We start from the raw sequence: 15,526 nt of genomic DNA on the forward strand, positions 1-15,526 counted from the left end.
TTTCCCATTTATGAACTTGGCTTGAACCTGAACTCCTATTATTTATTTCCATTCCTATTCATCCCATAAAAATAACCCTTTATGAAATCATAATGTGGGCAAATACCATCTTGAAGTATAATCTGTATAATATGAATTTTTTTGAAAATCAAAGATAGGAAAAAATAAGAGCAATGAATATACATTTTCCTGAAAAAATATAATTTGAAAGCAAACATTTCTTCTAAACATGAAATACTAGGTTAAATCTATAGTAAAAAAACCAAAAACCCCACAACCCCAAACACAAAACAAAAGCCAAATAAACAAATGGTTGTTCTATCATGAAATGGTTCATGGTTTTAATTCATTTCAACAAGCATTTACTATTTTCTCTGTGCTAAGCACTATGTTTGGTACTAGGGATATAAAAATAACAACCAAATAATCCTTGTCCTCTGAGGCTTACATTCTATTGACTTAATTTATTTTATACTGTAAAAAATAATAAAACTAAGTTATACTCACATTGTTTCCAGATAACAAAGTGCTTTCCCATAAATGATTTCATTTAATTCATATTGCTACAGTTAGGTATCCCAGTTTTACAGATAAGGAAATGAGGCTTAGAGATGTGAAGGAGGTTATCTGACTCATATTCAAAGCTACATTATGTTGGGTAAGTAGCAAAAATGGTATTTTAACCTGTCTTTTAAGTCTCAGGTTCTTACCACCTTTGGCACAACTTTGAATGGCACTTTTCTCAAAGAGCTATAGATATTATATATACATTAGCAGCTCTAAATTTCATGTAATGTTAAAGTGAGGGAAAGAAAAATATCAAGAAAATAACAAATTTACTTTTAGCATGTCTTCCTGAACTAAAAGAATAACATACATGTATATGTGTGTGTCATACATCTTGTAACAAAATGGGGTAAACTAAGACTGGAAAGGCAGGAGACTACAAAGTGAATGTCAGCTTCCTAGTTGTTAGTGATTTGCTCTATTCTATAGACATTCTCTGGATGGAGCTACTTTAAGGAGCTATTAATGGGGGGGAGAACCCCAAACCCCAAAATAAAGGTAGCTGGAAAGTCACATGAATCTCTCATCCAATGACAGAAATGTCAATGTTTTTAATTTACTAGCTTGGAAGTCATAGTTCAATGGCTCCATAAAAAAACAGAATTTTCAGACACTGCCCATTCAACTTTACACATAGCAGCCTGAATCTAATATAGACAAATTCACTTTCCAAGGAAATTCTTACCAATCAAGAATTACTGACAACTTCTGATTGCTACCCACAATGAAAGATTGAACCATTTTAACATTTTCTCCTGCCCTGAAAAACAAGAAATATGCCAAGATTTCAATCATTAAAGCTCCCTTCTTTAGTTCTTAGTAGGCAGAAACAGTAAATACATCACGCAACCCCAAAAGAGAATCAGTCCATTTAATCTAAATGCCAAATGAGAAATCCAATGACTTCCTATGCCAAATTGAATAATTTAATCTGTTTGGGGGGGAAAAATCCTTCACAATGACAACAAACCAAAGGAAAGACACTGTGCAGCATTTCCAATTACAGAGAAGTTGCTCTGAATTTGCAGCTTTTGAAAGCATAGTATTGTCACTGCTGGTGCTTCCCCCTCATGTCTTTTGCACTTTCCCCCAACCCCTTTTCCACAGGGAGGCAAAACAAAACAAATAAATCTTCCTCTCCTCAAAACCACCTGGAGAAATTTAAATTCTCTTTTCTTCTTCCCCAACAAAAGAAATGCTTTCCCCACAGGCTTGAGATTGTGTTGTACATTACTTTTATCATTGATATATACAGATTATATTTACAGGGTTGTAGTCACAAGAGGCGATTGTATTCTGCAGTATAAGTGTACACAGAAGGGAGATAATAGACTAAAGAAGAGATATATTTTTCAAATCACCTGCTGCTGCTGCTATTCTTCTTGGATTTGCTCCTCCGTTTTAAGGCATCTCTGTCCTTGTTATTGTATGGTAACATGGAGGCATAACCATGTTCAGCTTCTAGAAAATCAGAGGATTCAGTCAGTAAATGATCCTAGATCGTTCAATCTCTCTTCCTCTACTTCCCCCATCTAGGATACATCCCCACACTTGCGATAATTTCTTTTTATTATTATTTGTTAAAGGGATATGTTAAAACAAATGAAAGTGGAATTCAGAGAACAATGAAAAAAAAAAAAAAAAACCCTTAACACATTTTAAAAAACATGCTCCGAGTTTTAGGCAGGTGGAAAGGAGGATTCCAGATCCTCATTGTTGAAACAGAACAAAACACACCACCGACGCTCAAAAAGCCAGATGTTTCTGATACTAAATACCCAGCAGGTTGATGGTGTTGGAAATAGGAAAACACACATACAGCCACACACGCGCGCGCGAAGGGTTCAGACAAACAGGATTCAGAGAAGTGGAGAATGGAGGGGGGGCGGGGTAGAATGGACCTTCGGGCTGTAAGCGTGGGGAGAACGTTAGGGTGATGTAGGAGCGAGTCCCATTCGTAAGTGGGTGGTTAGCTCTGTGGGGGAGGGCATATGGGTAGGGAACTTGGCTGAGGTAAATTCAGGGGTGTCTCTCTACATTTTGGTGAGAGCTACAGGTCTGCTTGCCTCCCCAGGAGGAGGAAGGAGATGCAGCGCGCACCAGGCTACCTCGCCGCAGCCCCCTCTTCTTATTCCCTTCCATTCCATTCATTGCCTCGTGGTGAGAGATGGGGCCGCTGTAGGATGGGGAAGCCCCCACCCCCACCCCCACCCCCGGCCCCGAGTTGAGGGGGGAGGTTGGGGCGCTCGCGGTATTGCCCTCCGCCAACAACCCTCGGAGCGGTCAGGGCTCCCCGCCCCCACCAAGGCTTTGCACCTCAAGGTCCCTCCAGCTAGTCCTCCCTTCCCCGTGCGTGTTCCCCTCTAAGGCCCCGGGCACCCCTCCCCGACCGGGGCTTCCAGCCCTCTGGGCTCCGCCCCTGTGCTTGCCCCCTCTTCCCCGTGGCTGCCCCCTCAGTCCGCCTGCCCCCCGTACCCCGTGGCTGACTGCCCTCTCGGTCCACTTGCCTTCCCTCCCCACTGACTGCTCTCTCAGGCCCCGGGCCACCCCCCACCTCAGGCCCCCTGCGGGAGTCTTCCCCGCCCCCGTGCACCTCGCTCTCGCCGCTCCAGGTAATCGGCCGCCTCCAGCAGCAACTGGATGTTCATCCGAACCGCCGCCGCCGCCACCGCCATTCTGCATCCACCGGGGGCCGGAGCCGCGGGACCAACCCCCAGCGCCCGCGGCCTCGCTGCCCGTCCGCTGGACAGACGGTGAAATGGTCACCCCAGTACACACACACCACGCCGGGGACCACGATCCCTGGGGGTCGACCAAGGGGCGACAGAGACACCAATACTGTGACAGAACCCGGAGCGGAGGCACTGCCACCTACACTGCCGAGTGTTTATCTCCGACTCACCCCCTAGCCACCCCCCCAAGCTCCTTCACTTGACAGGCCCGCCTTGGCGGCCGCCCTCATTGGACACGAGGTTAGACGCCCCGCCCCTTCCCTTGCCCTATTGGGGAAGGGCACCGTGGCACCGCCCGCGGGCTCCGCTCCTCGCTCTGGTTGGGTAAGCCTGACAAGGCCCCGGCCCCACCCCCCCAAGTTCCTATTGGGCTACCGGTCCCCATAACTCCGCCCCACACTTCCTTTCCTAAGTTTTCATTGGTTTAGCAACCCGCAACCGGGCCCCCTTTTCACTTCATTGGCATTGGCCAATTACTATGGAAGACACGCCCCTTCCTCTATCTACCATTGGTGAATCTTTCTTAAACATCCCCGCTACGATGATGTCATCCCTTTCTCTAAGACAGGTAAAGCGTGAGTGGTTGAGCAGCAAATGCCCGCCCATCTTTATTCTGTCCTTTCATTGGTTGAGAAAGACAGCACGTCCAGGGGGAGCAAAGCAGTTTCACCCCTTTTTTACATAGACTCCGCCTTCGCCAAGGGTAGCGAAACCAGAGTAGGACCTGTTGACTATGTTCCACCCCTCGGGAAAACTTGCTGTCCTTTCTAGGGTTCTTTGAGGGTTAGGGATCACGTCACTCTTGAGGCTTAAGCCAGTCAGAACCTGCAGCATGCTATATCCCGGGGTTTGAGGCCAGGTCCCTGGCAGGGACTAAGATTTAGGGAGTGTAGATGCTGGGGCAGATTCCGAGAAGGGATTCAAGGTACGCTTCCGGCCGAATCTTCACGTAGCCCTTTACCCAAAGGCTAGTTTATATATTTGCCTCGATCATCTTTCATTTCATTCCTATAATTCTTCACAAATGGGCCATAGGGCCATGGAATGCTTGAGTTTCACCGAATCATAGAATGTTAGAGCTAAAGGACCATCTTGTCTAGGGATTTGTTGGGGCTACTACACCGGAGATGCAGTACTTTTAAAAATCACCATTACCACAGAGATTATTGTTATTTTAAAGAAAAAAATTAGCATTTAGATCGAGTAATTTAGCACCACTAGGAACAATGGCAGCACTGCTGGAGTTAAGTTTTTTTAACTATAAGAACAGTATACTCCTTTCCTGCTCTCCAATAAAAGTGCTGGGCTCCTATGGTATGAAGCCAGAGGATCATAGGATTTAGGACTGGAAAGAATCTCTAAGGTCCTTTAGTTCTGAAACCTGGTGAAAATTAAGCTTCAGTGGAACAGAGAGTGAGTATTCAGGATCCTGGCAGAACATTCCTGAAGCACCTGCAATTCAGACAGTCTGTACTGTCAGTCACAATGCCTACACAACTCAAACTGCTTTCATATCTTCTCTTGCTACCATGTGTGACAGTGATCATTTGAAGTGTATCACATGATTATTGTGCATAGGGAAGGGAAACAAATGCTTATCTGTCAAATGCCTCAGCATGTAGGCCTATTGCCCAAACATTTTGCCAGAACTGGAATTGGAGAATGAGGGAGGGGGAGAGTGTTGTTTAGCTGCATTGAAACCAACTTTAATCTCCATGTTACAATATCATTCCAGTTTACATGTGCTCCTTCCTTAAATATAAACAACCAACCTTTCCCTCTCAAACCAAAACAAAAAAGCAAACCTCTCAAAGCAAGATAGAAAAAAATTTCCAGTAGTGTCTGCAAATAATTTTTCCCTTCATAATGTTGGGTGCAGAGGATAATTTTCAGGTTAAGGTCCAGAAAGTTATTAGCACTTACAAAACAACCTAAGACATGGATTTTGATTCATCTTTAAATGCTGTAGGCTTTTTGAATTATAAAGTAAATTTAAAAATATTTTGTATGAGGACATATGTGCAATTTAAGTTTTTTGACATAAAAGCAACATTAAAATAAATATGAAAACAGCATTTTCCTCTAGAAAGCTAAAAAGTTCACATACTAATTTGGTTAATAATATAAAAATGCCTGAAAATTACTTGAAGAGATAGAAGCTTATTCTTCTCTTTTTTTACAAGAGGGAAGATGGGCCCTTGAAAATTTGTCCAACTTTATAGGAATCAGCAGCAAAGCTTTAAAAAGAGCAGACTTCAATTCCCAAACCACCAGAAGATTAAGAAAACAAATATATTTTTCTAAGCCTTGAATAATTTCACTTGTCAAGAATTTGGACAATTACTAAATTCTGATCAAACACAAAAAACCCAAGCCATCAAAGGATCACATTAACTATCCATGAGAATGTTGCAAAGTTTTTTTTTTTAATACTCCTTTTTTTGTGCATGTTAATATATTTGTAGTCAACCTAACTGGAAACAGAAACACACATAATACACACACACACACACATACTCAAAATGGAAAATAGAAGGGCAAAGTCTAAACTCAAGGCAGCAACTGGGAAATTTAAACAATACTAGGTCTATATTAAACGCAAAACTAGAACACCAGGTTTAATAAAAAAAACAAGTATTGAATCAAGGTTGGTAGTGCTTACACTCCCTATTTAATAATGTTACTCTACCTGCAAAAGCTAGAAGTTCCACAGAGGGATTTAGAAGGTATATGGTGCCATCTACTGGAAATGAAACAATATAAAATGTAAACATGTTGGAATTTCCCCGTTAGAAATTATTTAGAAACAAAATCAATTTTATAGAACTTTTACAACTAATCAAGATAAATATATAGTAACTTTAAAAAATATCTTCACAATATATAGAGTAGTCTTCATGTTTCATTTTTGTATTTATATTAACATCTTACTTTGGACATAGTAGGCATCTGATACATGTTTTTCAAATACTCATTTAATGTTAAAGTAAATTTAAAAGTATATAAAAATAGCGGAGGGTGGAGATGAAGGAAACAACTTTTTTATAATGGATTATTTAAGGATGTTTTGAAAACCATTACCTCTGAATAAGAAATAAATAGGTTAAGAAATATAGGATCTGAGAGTTGGAAGGGATGCCATATCTAGTCTAAACTCCCACTCAGCGTAGGAAGCTTTTCTATAGCATATGTGAAAAATGGTCATTTCAGCTTCTACATGAACAATTTTAATGTCAGAAGTTCACTGCTTCAAAAGGCAGGCCCACACCATTTTTGAAGAGTTGTTAGAAACTTCTTCCTTCTATTAAGCTGAAGTTTATCTCCCTATAGCTTTGAGTCTTTAGTCTTGATTCTGCATTTTTGAACAACGCATTTATAATCTATTTTCTTCTGCATGCCAGAGCTTTGAATATCTGAATTGAAATTATAATTCCTAACCTAAGTTTTCTTTTACAAGCAGGGCTAGCTAGCTTGACACATAAGCAGAATAAGTGGCCACATAATATAATGTTAATGCTCTCAAAAAGTTCTCTCTTATGTGTGTAATTATCACCTTAAAACTAGGATTTTTTGCTTCTACACATGTCCTCTTTTCTGGAAAAATCCCACTTTAAAATATTCTATCACACTATTCTTATGTCCCATTATTCTTATATGTTAATGGATTTGTCTTCATTGACAAAGGCAAATCCATTAACATGTAAGAACCAACTATTGATGTTTTCTCCCCTTGTGCTATTCTTTTCCAGATTCTTCCATAAATTCTTTATTTAGGATTTATCTTATATACTGGAGATATCTGCTTATTCAAAGGATCATAGCAACCTAGATTTACAGCTGGAAGAGAAATCAGAGGCAATCCATCTACTACAAATCCCATATTTTGTTTTTCTAAAATATTATGGATAAAGGTGAAGAATAGAAATTTACTACTAATGCAACTAAGCATTAAAAAAGTTCCAAAATAGTAGGGCAAACAATAAATGAATTAATCAAGTGAATGAAAATTTGAAGATTGAGATCTACCAAAAAAAAATGATAAATAAGAATCATAGGTTGAACATTTTGACTGCTGAAGAAAACTCATGCCAGTCTCTATTTTGTACATTTATAGCTATTTCTGTAATATGTAAGCACATCATTGATGATTCTTGTTGAAAAACCTGCACTAATGTGTGTAACTATGGCAGCAAGGCAACCTTGATTCATCACATGTCCTGATTTTTTGGTTGCGGGAAAATAAGATCATTGTAGATATATGCCTCAACTGGGTAAAGGAGGTGGGAACCCATTAACTAATACAAAATAGTAAGAATAATTCATGTTTCTATAGTGCTTTAAGGTATTCAAAGTACTTAGCAGTGATAAGGATCTTCCAATTATTTAGGCCTTTGCCAGGAGTCTTTGTTAAAAGCAGAGAAACTGATAAACTCTTGAATTGTACTGCTGATCATTTCATCCCTTATACATTAGAGGAATGACTGGAGAACTATTACTATGTACTCAATTTTGACCAATAAGAATAATGATGGACAAAATAGAATAACAAGAATCTTTACAAAGAGTGATAATATATCATCATATACTTCCTGATGTATATGAAGGGAATACTGGAGTATAATCTGTTACATACCATAGAATTTGGGAAAGCAGGATTTTAAGTTTAGAGAAAAGATAGGTATGATGTCCATGATTTTCACTACCATTTCCTCATCCTTACTGTTAACAACTGACCTTCAGATCACTCTCCCAACTTTCTCAGTAACTGGCTCACACTCTTCCTCTCTATCCAAGACCCTGCCATAATTTTCAATATTCATTCATATCCAAAACTGAACTTATCTTTCCCCTCAAATTCTTTCTTCTATCTTCATTATTTCTAGCAGTCACCACTAATCTATCCAGTCACCAGTACTTAAGTTTTGCTTATCTCTGACTTTTCGCTTTTTCACCTCTCTAAATCCACTCAGTTACTAAGTCTTATCGATTCTAACTGCAGTATTTCTTGAATCTACTTCCTTTTCTCTGTTCTCATTATACCACTTACTTATGGTACGGCTGGATCATCATACTACATCATACATGCATCTACTAGACACTCTAGTTTATCAAGAGCTTTCCTAAAATGAGGCATGTGCTTCCACATAATTACAGAGTAGCCAGCAATATGCAACATAAACTAGAAACATTGATTCAAGGAGTTAAATTTGACCTGAGACTTCCATGGCTGGAATATGACCAGGGAAGGGTATCTTTGATGCAAAAGAACAGGTTAGATAAAAGGGATAGTGGAATAAAGTATATACTATTGAGTTATTCTTGACTTTTCCTTTTCCTCTAGACCCCCTATATCCAATCAATTGTCAAGTTATGCTGATTTTACCACTATGACATCTCACACATTTAACTTCTTATATCTAGTCACAGAATCTCTTTCCTAGTTCTGACTCCATTAAGCACTCACATGGACTTCTGCAAAAATTTCCTGATTGCACTGCCTCCATTCTGTCATCTTTCTAATTTGTCCTCCATAAGCTGCCTGTTATTCCTAAAACACAGATCAACCCATACCATCTCTTACCCCAAAATTTTAATGATTCCTCCTTCCTTCTGTGATAAAATACAAAATCCTGAGCTTGACAAGCCTGTCCACAACTTAGCTTACATTTTTTAATCTTTCTAGTGGTATTTTATCATGTTTTGGTTATAGTCAAATTAGAAACTAGATTATTTGTTGTTTTCTATGTACAACATTCCATCTCCAGTCTCTGTGCCTTAGCACAAGAGGTCTCCATAAATGGAAAGCATTTCTCTTCCCTTCTACTTTACAGAATTTACAATGCTTCCTGAAAAGTACTTAAGGAGATACTGCCTCCTATATGAGGCCTTTCCTGATCCATCTTCCCCATATAAGCATCCTTTTCTTTTCTGAAACTGTTGTGGTCCCTTGTTTCCAATTCTTTGTGATTCCATTTGGGGTTTTTTTGACAAAGATACTTCAGTGGCTTGCCATTTCCTTCTCCAGCTCATTTTTCAAATGAGAAACTGAGGCAAACAGGGTTAAGTAACTTGAAGATCTGAACTCAAGAAAATGTCTTCCTGACTTCAAGCCTGGAGTTCTTCCACTGTAACACCTGGCTACCCTTTTTGAAATTACTTTGCATTTATTTTCTTGCATAATGTTGTATTCCCCTAGAAAAATGTAAGCTACTTGAGGGGAAGAACTGATTTGCTTTTTATCTTTCTATAGGACCTACCACAATGTTTTACATATTAGTAGTTGCTTCATAAATGTTTGCTGAATGAATTAATGACGGGAAAAAGTTGCTGAAGTTTGCTGAATTAATTAATGATGAGAAAAATTAATGACTTGGGAAAAAGTGCATGAACAAATGGGATGAGAAAGAGAAATCTGGATTTCAGTGGGGGAAAAAAAATAGTGGTAGTCATAACAACTATGCCTCTAAAAATTCTGAGAACTCTGGCTCAGGAATCCTTTGCTACATTCCCAGGTTTAATATGGATATTTTGATTAACTAATTATACACATCACAGTCAAAGCCCTACCAATACAACACGTTCTAGCATCCAGCCATTCAAATCATCCAATTCAATAACAGAAGCATTTAAGATTAAACAAACATACACACAGGTAATTAAGTATTAGAATAATTTTCTGCTTCCAAATATAAATGGGGACACATTTTCTATTCATTCAAGATAGTGGTTCACATAAACTTCCTGGGAAAACATTGCTTTTCCAATGTGGTTGGGGAAACTGTCCCCAGGACATGGGTAAGCAAATTTCCCTGAACCTCTTTACCCTCGGTGACCAGTTTGGAGATCTACTTTTGCACTGGCTCTGGAAATAGGCTACTAGCTCCCTTTGCATGGAGTCAATTTGATGGGTCCTCTGAGTGTTGCTATAGTGCTGTCATCTTCAATTTAATAAATGGTGGCCCATGATAGCCAAATTCTTTAATATATCTCTTCTTATAGCTGCTCAGGCACACTCTGGGTCTCTCCTTTTGATACAGCCTCCCTGTCCCTTACTTAAATCTATTTTCCAAACTCCCTTCTTCCCACTCCTTTTCATTTTTTTTCCATATTTGGACCACCTGACACAATGCCTCAACCCAAAATGGTTCTTCAAGGATTCTGACATCCTGGAGCTTTCTGCAAATAGTAGTCCCTTGTCTCATAATTGTGGGCATTTGAAACTATATGGGAGAGCCCTCATTAAAGGAAACCCACCCCCATTATTCTAATACCACAAACATCTAATAAATGTTCCTTCCTCTCTTTTCCTTTTTTACTTTCCTCCTCCCTTCATTTCTTCCTTGCTCTTCAAATCACCATCTAGTAGGAAATGGATAACTTCAAAGAATGAAAGAATCTTAGAAGATATCTAGAAATCATCTAATACAGCTCACATTACGAACAAGAATCTACATCATCTCTCATAAGGGATCTTTCAGTAGCCACACAGTGAAATCTAAATAGATCATAAGGCTGACACGCAAGCCTAATACAGATTGCTCCCTGATGAGGAGGGTTTCAACTCCCCAGACACTTGCTCGACTTTTCTTTCCATAAAAAGGGCAGTTGATAAAAGTTGTTTTTCTTCTAGTCTGGTCTCCCTACTCTGACCTCCCTTACCAACTTTTTCATGGCTTTGATCTTATAGATTAAAAGCTCTATAAGGTTATCCTCTACTTGTAAATTCCTTGCTTCTTTGTCCTTTTACATTTCTGCCAATCCATCAAGCCCACCATCTTTTTCAGATTCCACTCCTGAGCAGCCAAGTACTACTAAAGTAAGCTATGGTACCTTGATGACCCTATTTCAAATTCATGTGAATTTGAACCATCTATGTCAAAATACTTTTTGTCATACCAGTCATTGGTACTTGTGACAATCCCCACACAGACTGTTCAAAACTTTGTCTTCTATACATGCCTTTAACAGTTTGACTAAGATTGAGGCCATTCCTGTTAAGCTTCATCTTACCTCAGAAATTTGTCTGTTCCCTCCTCTCTCAGTCTCAGAAGATAAAGTGGTCCGTCTTGCCAATGCTCACTCCTCCACATGTGCTCTTAATTCTATCTATTTTCCAAGGGCTTGCCCAATGAACATTCCCTTTTTCCTTATTTCTTTGATCCTTTTCCCGATCCCTAGAAACATGTTGTCTTCTCTGTCCTTTAAAAAACAAAAATTCTCTTGACCCTTGTTATCTGTCCAGTCAGTCAACAAGTATTTTATTAAGTACTTGCTTTATGTTCTGTGCTTTGTGATAGGCACTAGTGATACAAAGAAAGGCAAAAAGTCTCTGCTCTCCTATTGTCTCATGCCATCCTAAAGCTGCCTTTTTCTTTACTGTTAACTTCAAATAAGATAATATTCGGCCCATCATATAGACTAGGTTAATAAAAGTTTGTTCCTTTCTCCTCTCCTTAAAATACAGGAAAGCTATTTATATTCATTCATTTGCCTTATTCCTGCACTATCCATTCAATTCTTCCATTTCTGAATTATCTACCATGCGAATGATCTATCAGGCTAGCTACAAAACAGAGATGACAGAAAACTAGAGTTAGGGGGGAAAAAAAGGAATGAGCATTTATAATAAGTATCATACATAAGCTATCTAATGTAGGACCTAAAAACCCTGCAAGGGAAGTGCTGTTATTATTCCTATTTTAAAATTGAGGAAACTGAGGCAAGCAGATGTGAAGTTACTTGTCTAGGGTTTCCTGGCAAGTAAGTATTTGATAGCAGATTTGAACTTGGGTCTTTCTATTTTAGGAAATGTGAATTTGTGATATCTGAAAAAAAAACACCACAGGTAATAGTAGAGACTAAGATATTGAGGACCAGTAAATGTCCTGATTTTCAAAAAGGGAAGAGGAGAATAAGCATTATATAACATCTATTTTGTGTCAGGCATTATGCTGAGCACTACACAGATATTCTCATTTGATCCTCACAAAAATTCTAAGAGAAATGTGCTATTATCTCCATTTTGCAGTTGAAGAAACTGAGGCAAAGAGGGCTAAGCGACTTGGTTAAAGTCACAGTTAGTAAATGTTTGAGGCCAGATTTTAACTCAGGCTTTCTATCCATTCTGCCCTCCTCCCCAAAAAGGTGGATTCTTGAAACATAACCTGTGAGCTTGACAAACTTGGCAAAAACTTGGAATACACTTTAATGGGAGATGTATAGCTATGTAAAAAGGGAAATAATTCCTAAGAGGCAGCATGGTTTCACTGAAAAAAAAAAACACATTAGACAAACATTTTTTTAGTTTAGCAAAGCATAAGAGAGAGACAGAGACAGAGAGACACAGAGAGCAAGGTAAGATGGCCAACAGAAGAGCTGAATGGATTTAGAGCTGGTTGAACAATCAGAACTGAAGTGCTAATGCCATTTTGGCAGAAATCCTTGAAGAGCATGCTAAAGGACTTTATCTTTAGGCAGGCTTAGTTCAATATTCTTATTAAGTGACCTGGATGAAGAAATAAACAGCATACTAATCAAACCTACAGGTGAAACTAGGATGCATAATTTACATCTTGGTTGTCAGAATTGGTTTCCAAAGAGATTTCAAAAGGCTACAGTAATAGGTTGAATTTTATAAGGGGAAATTTAATGGGAAATGGAAAGCCCTTCAACTTGGGCTAAAAAAGAAATCAACTGCACAAGTATAGTAGTCATGGAATAAAGGGATCTTGTATAAGGAGTCACAGCTAGGCAACAATAGCTGTATAAAAGTTTTAGCAACATGATAAGGCCTATTGTTTAGGAATATTACTTTGGTAGCTGTATGAAAGATGTAATGAAAAACTGAAGACCAAATAGCAATCTAGCAAGAAGTGATCTGGGCCCTAACTAGGGTAGCAGTCATCTAATGGAGAAGAGGTAACAGATACCAAAAAACTGTGGAGGAGAATCAGCACAGCTTAGCAACTAATTGAATGGGAAGTAGCAGGAAGAGAGATGAGTCTGGAATGATTGGAGTTTCAGTGAACACTGGAAGAATGGCGACATCATCAGACAATAGGAAAGCTTGGAGGAAAATTAAATTTGGTGGGATGGTGTGTGAAAATTATAAATTCTTATTAAATTTGAGACGTTTATGGAATTTCCAGAACATGGATAAGAGGCAGTCTTAAAAAGTATTTAAGTAACAATTATTTTAAGAATCCTACAAATTTTATTATACTTCAAGAGTCACAAGACTAAAGCTAGTAGTATTTAGAGATGGGAATTTCTGTTCAAACTTAACTGATATTCTACAATGCTCTAAAATAATTCAACTGTACCAATATGGTGGCAAAATTAAGAACTAAGGAAAGCAGTGGGTGGACTACTGAACTGGAGTCAGGAGGCCCAGGTTTGGTTCCCAGTTTTTGTTTTTTTTCTCCCATTTAGCTTCATAAATTACCTATTTCTGAATATGTTCATCAAATGTTTTCATTTGAAAATCAATTTATTATCTTATGTATACAAGAAAATTTAACATCAAATTTCCTATTGCTGCCTAATTAAAAAAAAAAAAAACATTAAAGGAGCCTTACAAAGTGTTTTCTTTTGTATATACTTCATTATGGACCTGAGTGAATTAAGACATATTCAAAAGAATACAAAAATAATTATATAGTCTCATTAGATGAAGTTCATGTAAATTCATGACTCTCATGGTCACCATGACTTTTTAGAAGTTGCTTCCAGAAATCCTAGAAGTGACTCTAAATACTACAGTTCTGTTCTCATATTCTGGCTGAGTTAATTGTTTTTTTAAAGTATTTATCTAACTTCCTTTCACTCAATTCTCATTTCAGTAACACAGCAGGGTTTGGAGGTGACTTGGGGCTTCTGATATTACCCAGAGGAATCTAAATACAAAAAGGTCTTACATACAGTGGGAAAATAAAGTTGCTTAGTCTCTCTGGAAAGTTCAATATAGACTGGTAGCTAGACTTTTCTTTCTTTTTAAAAACAAAAACAAAACTAAGGCATTCGCATTCTCTAATGAATGGCTAGCCTTTTGTTGCAAGGAATACTTGGACACTTTCTTATTCAATGAGCCCAACCTAACAGTCCTAAATTGTTTTTATTAACAAAATTGATACAAAATACAAAACAAAAAGTTTGATTTTTAAAATCATGATTTTTCACTCAGAAAAGTTACCATCCTATTGAAATGTTATTTTGTAATCTCAAAGTGTATACAAAATAACAATTAGGACGGTAACAAAGTAACAAAGGTAACAGACCAAAAAAATAAAAGTAACAAAGTTCTACGGAGTAGAAAAGGAAAATTAAAATTAAAATGTTGCACTGATTTACTAATGGACAATAAATGGATGTTAAAAGTTTGTTTTTCTGTTCTTGTATTTGCATATCTGAAAACATGGAAAAATTCAAGTAATTTGTCACTGTAATCTAATCAAGTAAACTACAAAGATATTAATTAAATGAGATAACTTTTTTTTTTTTTTTTTTTTGCTTTATGTAGGTAAATAACTATACTCAATTCCATGAATTAAGTGACTTATGGGATATTTCCATCTTTAGTTTTAAGAGAGACAAGATCCATAATTTTATTTCATTTTACATGGAATACACTTGCCACTAATGTACTGTTAGAATTACTATATCTGCAGTCAAAACTTACATATAGTATCTCAGTCTCATATCTCCAGAGGAAGATGTCTAACAATATATTTAAATCTAACAATGGATACTGCAAATACCCAAACATTCAAAATGCAAAAATATAAATAAGAAAATTATTTCTCAAAAATTAATCTTGGGCACTTTCTGATTATGGTTGGTTAAATAGCATTCACTATTATCTTGGCCTTGTGTCCAGGTGAAAGGACACTGGGTCTTTGGCGTCAGATCTTGGGCTAACTATAGGTTGGCCCGCCCATCAGCAATGAAATAATCATGGCCAAGTCATTTGGCTTCTCTGAATCTTAGTTATCTCACTGATAAATGATAATTACCTTCTATGCTTGAAATATGTGCCAAAATGGAGATAGATGTTGAGATCATTTGGGGCTCTATTAAAATGGTCTAAGCAGGAAATAATGAAGCTCCGAAATATAGTAGTGGCAGAGAGAGTGGAGATAATGCTGAATGGGAAGAAGTAATATAAAAAGAAAAGAGAGTTTTAGAATTTCAGGGATGGGGAAAGGGCAATAATAGCAGCACTATCACTG

General features: G+C 37.9%; 1 protein-coding gene across 2 annotated transcripts in view; it reads right to left on the reverse strand.

The window, feature by feature from the left end:
• MXD1 (MAX dimerization protein 1) overlaps positions 1-3,471 on the reverse strand; it is a 28,679-nt gene extending 25,208 nt beyond the window's left edge. Inside the window, exons 1-2 of one of the 2 annotated variants that reach the window (XM_031950659.1) lie at positions 3,161-3,471; positions 1,929-2,028 (exon numbers count right to left, since the gene is read on the reverse strand). In XM_031950659.1, coding sequence (XP_031806519.1) covers positions 1,929-2,028; positions 3,161-3,242 — 182 coding nt within the window. In that variant the 5' untranslated portion in view covers positions 3,243-3,471. Of the gene's footprint in view, positions 1-1,928; positions 2,029-2,386; positions 2,749-3,160 lie in introns of those variants that run through there. The other variant, XM_031950660.1, reaches the window with a different exon arrangement.
• Positions 3,472-15,526: the final 12,055 nt, after the last annotated feature.

Source organism: Sarcophilus harrisii, chromosome 2 (genome assembly GCF_902635505.1).
Source record: "Sarcophilus harrisii chromosome 2, mSarHar1.11, whole genome shotgun sequence".
Lineage (NCBI taxonomy): Eukaryota > Metazoa > Chordata > Mammalia > Dasyuromorphia > Dasyuridae > Sarcophilus > Sarcophilus harrisii.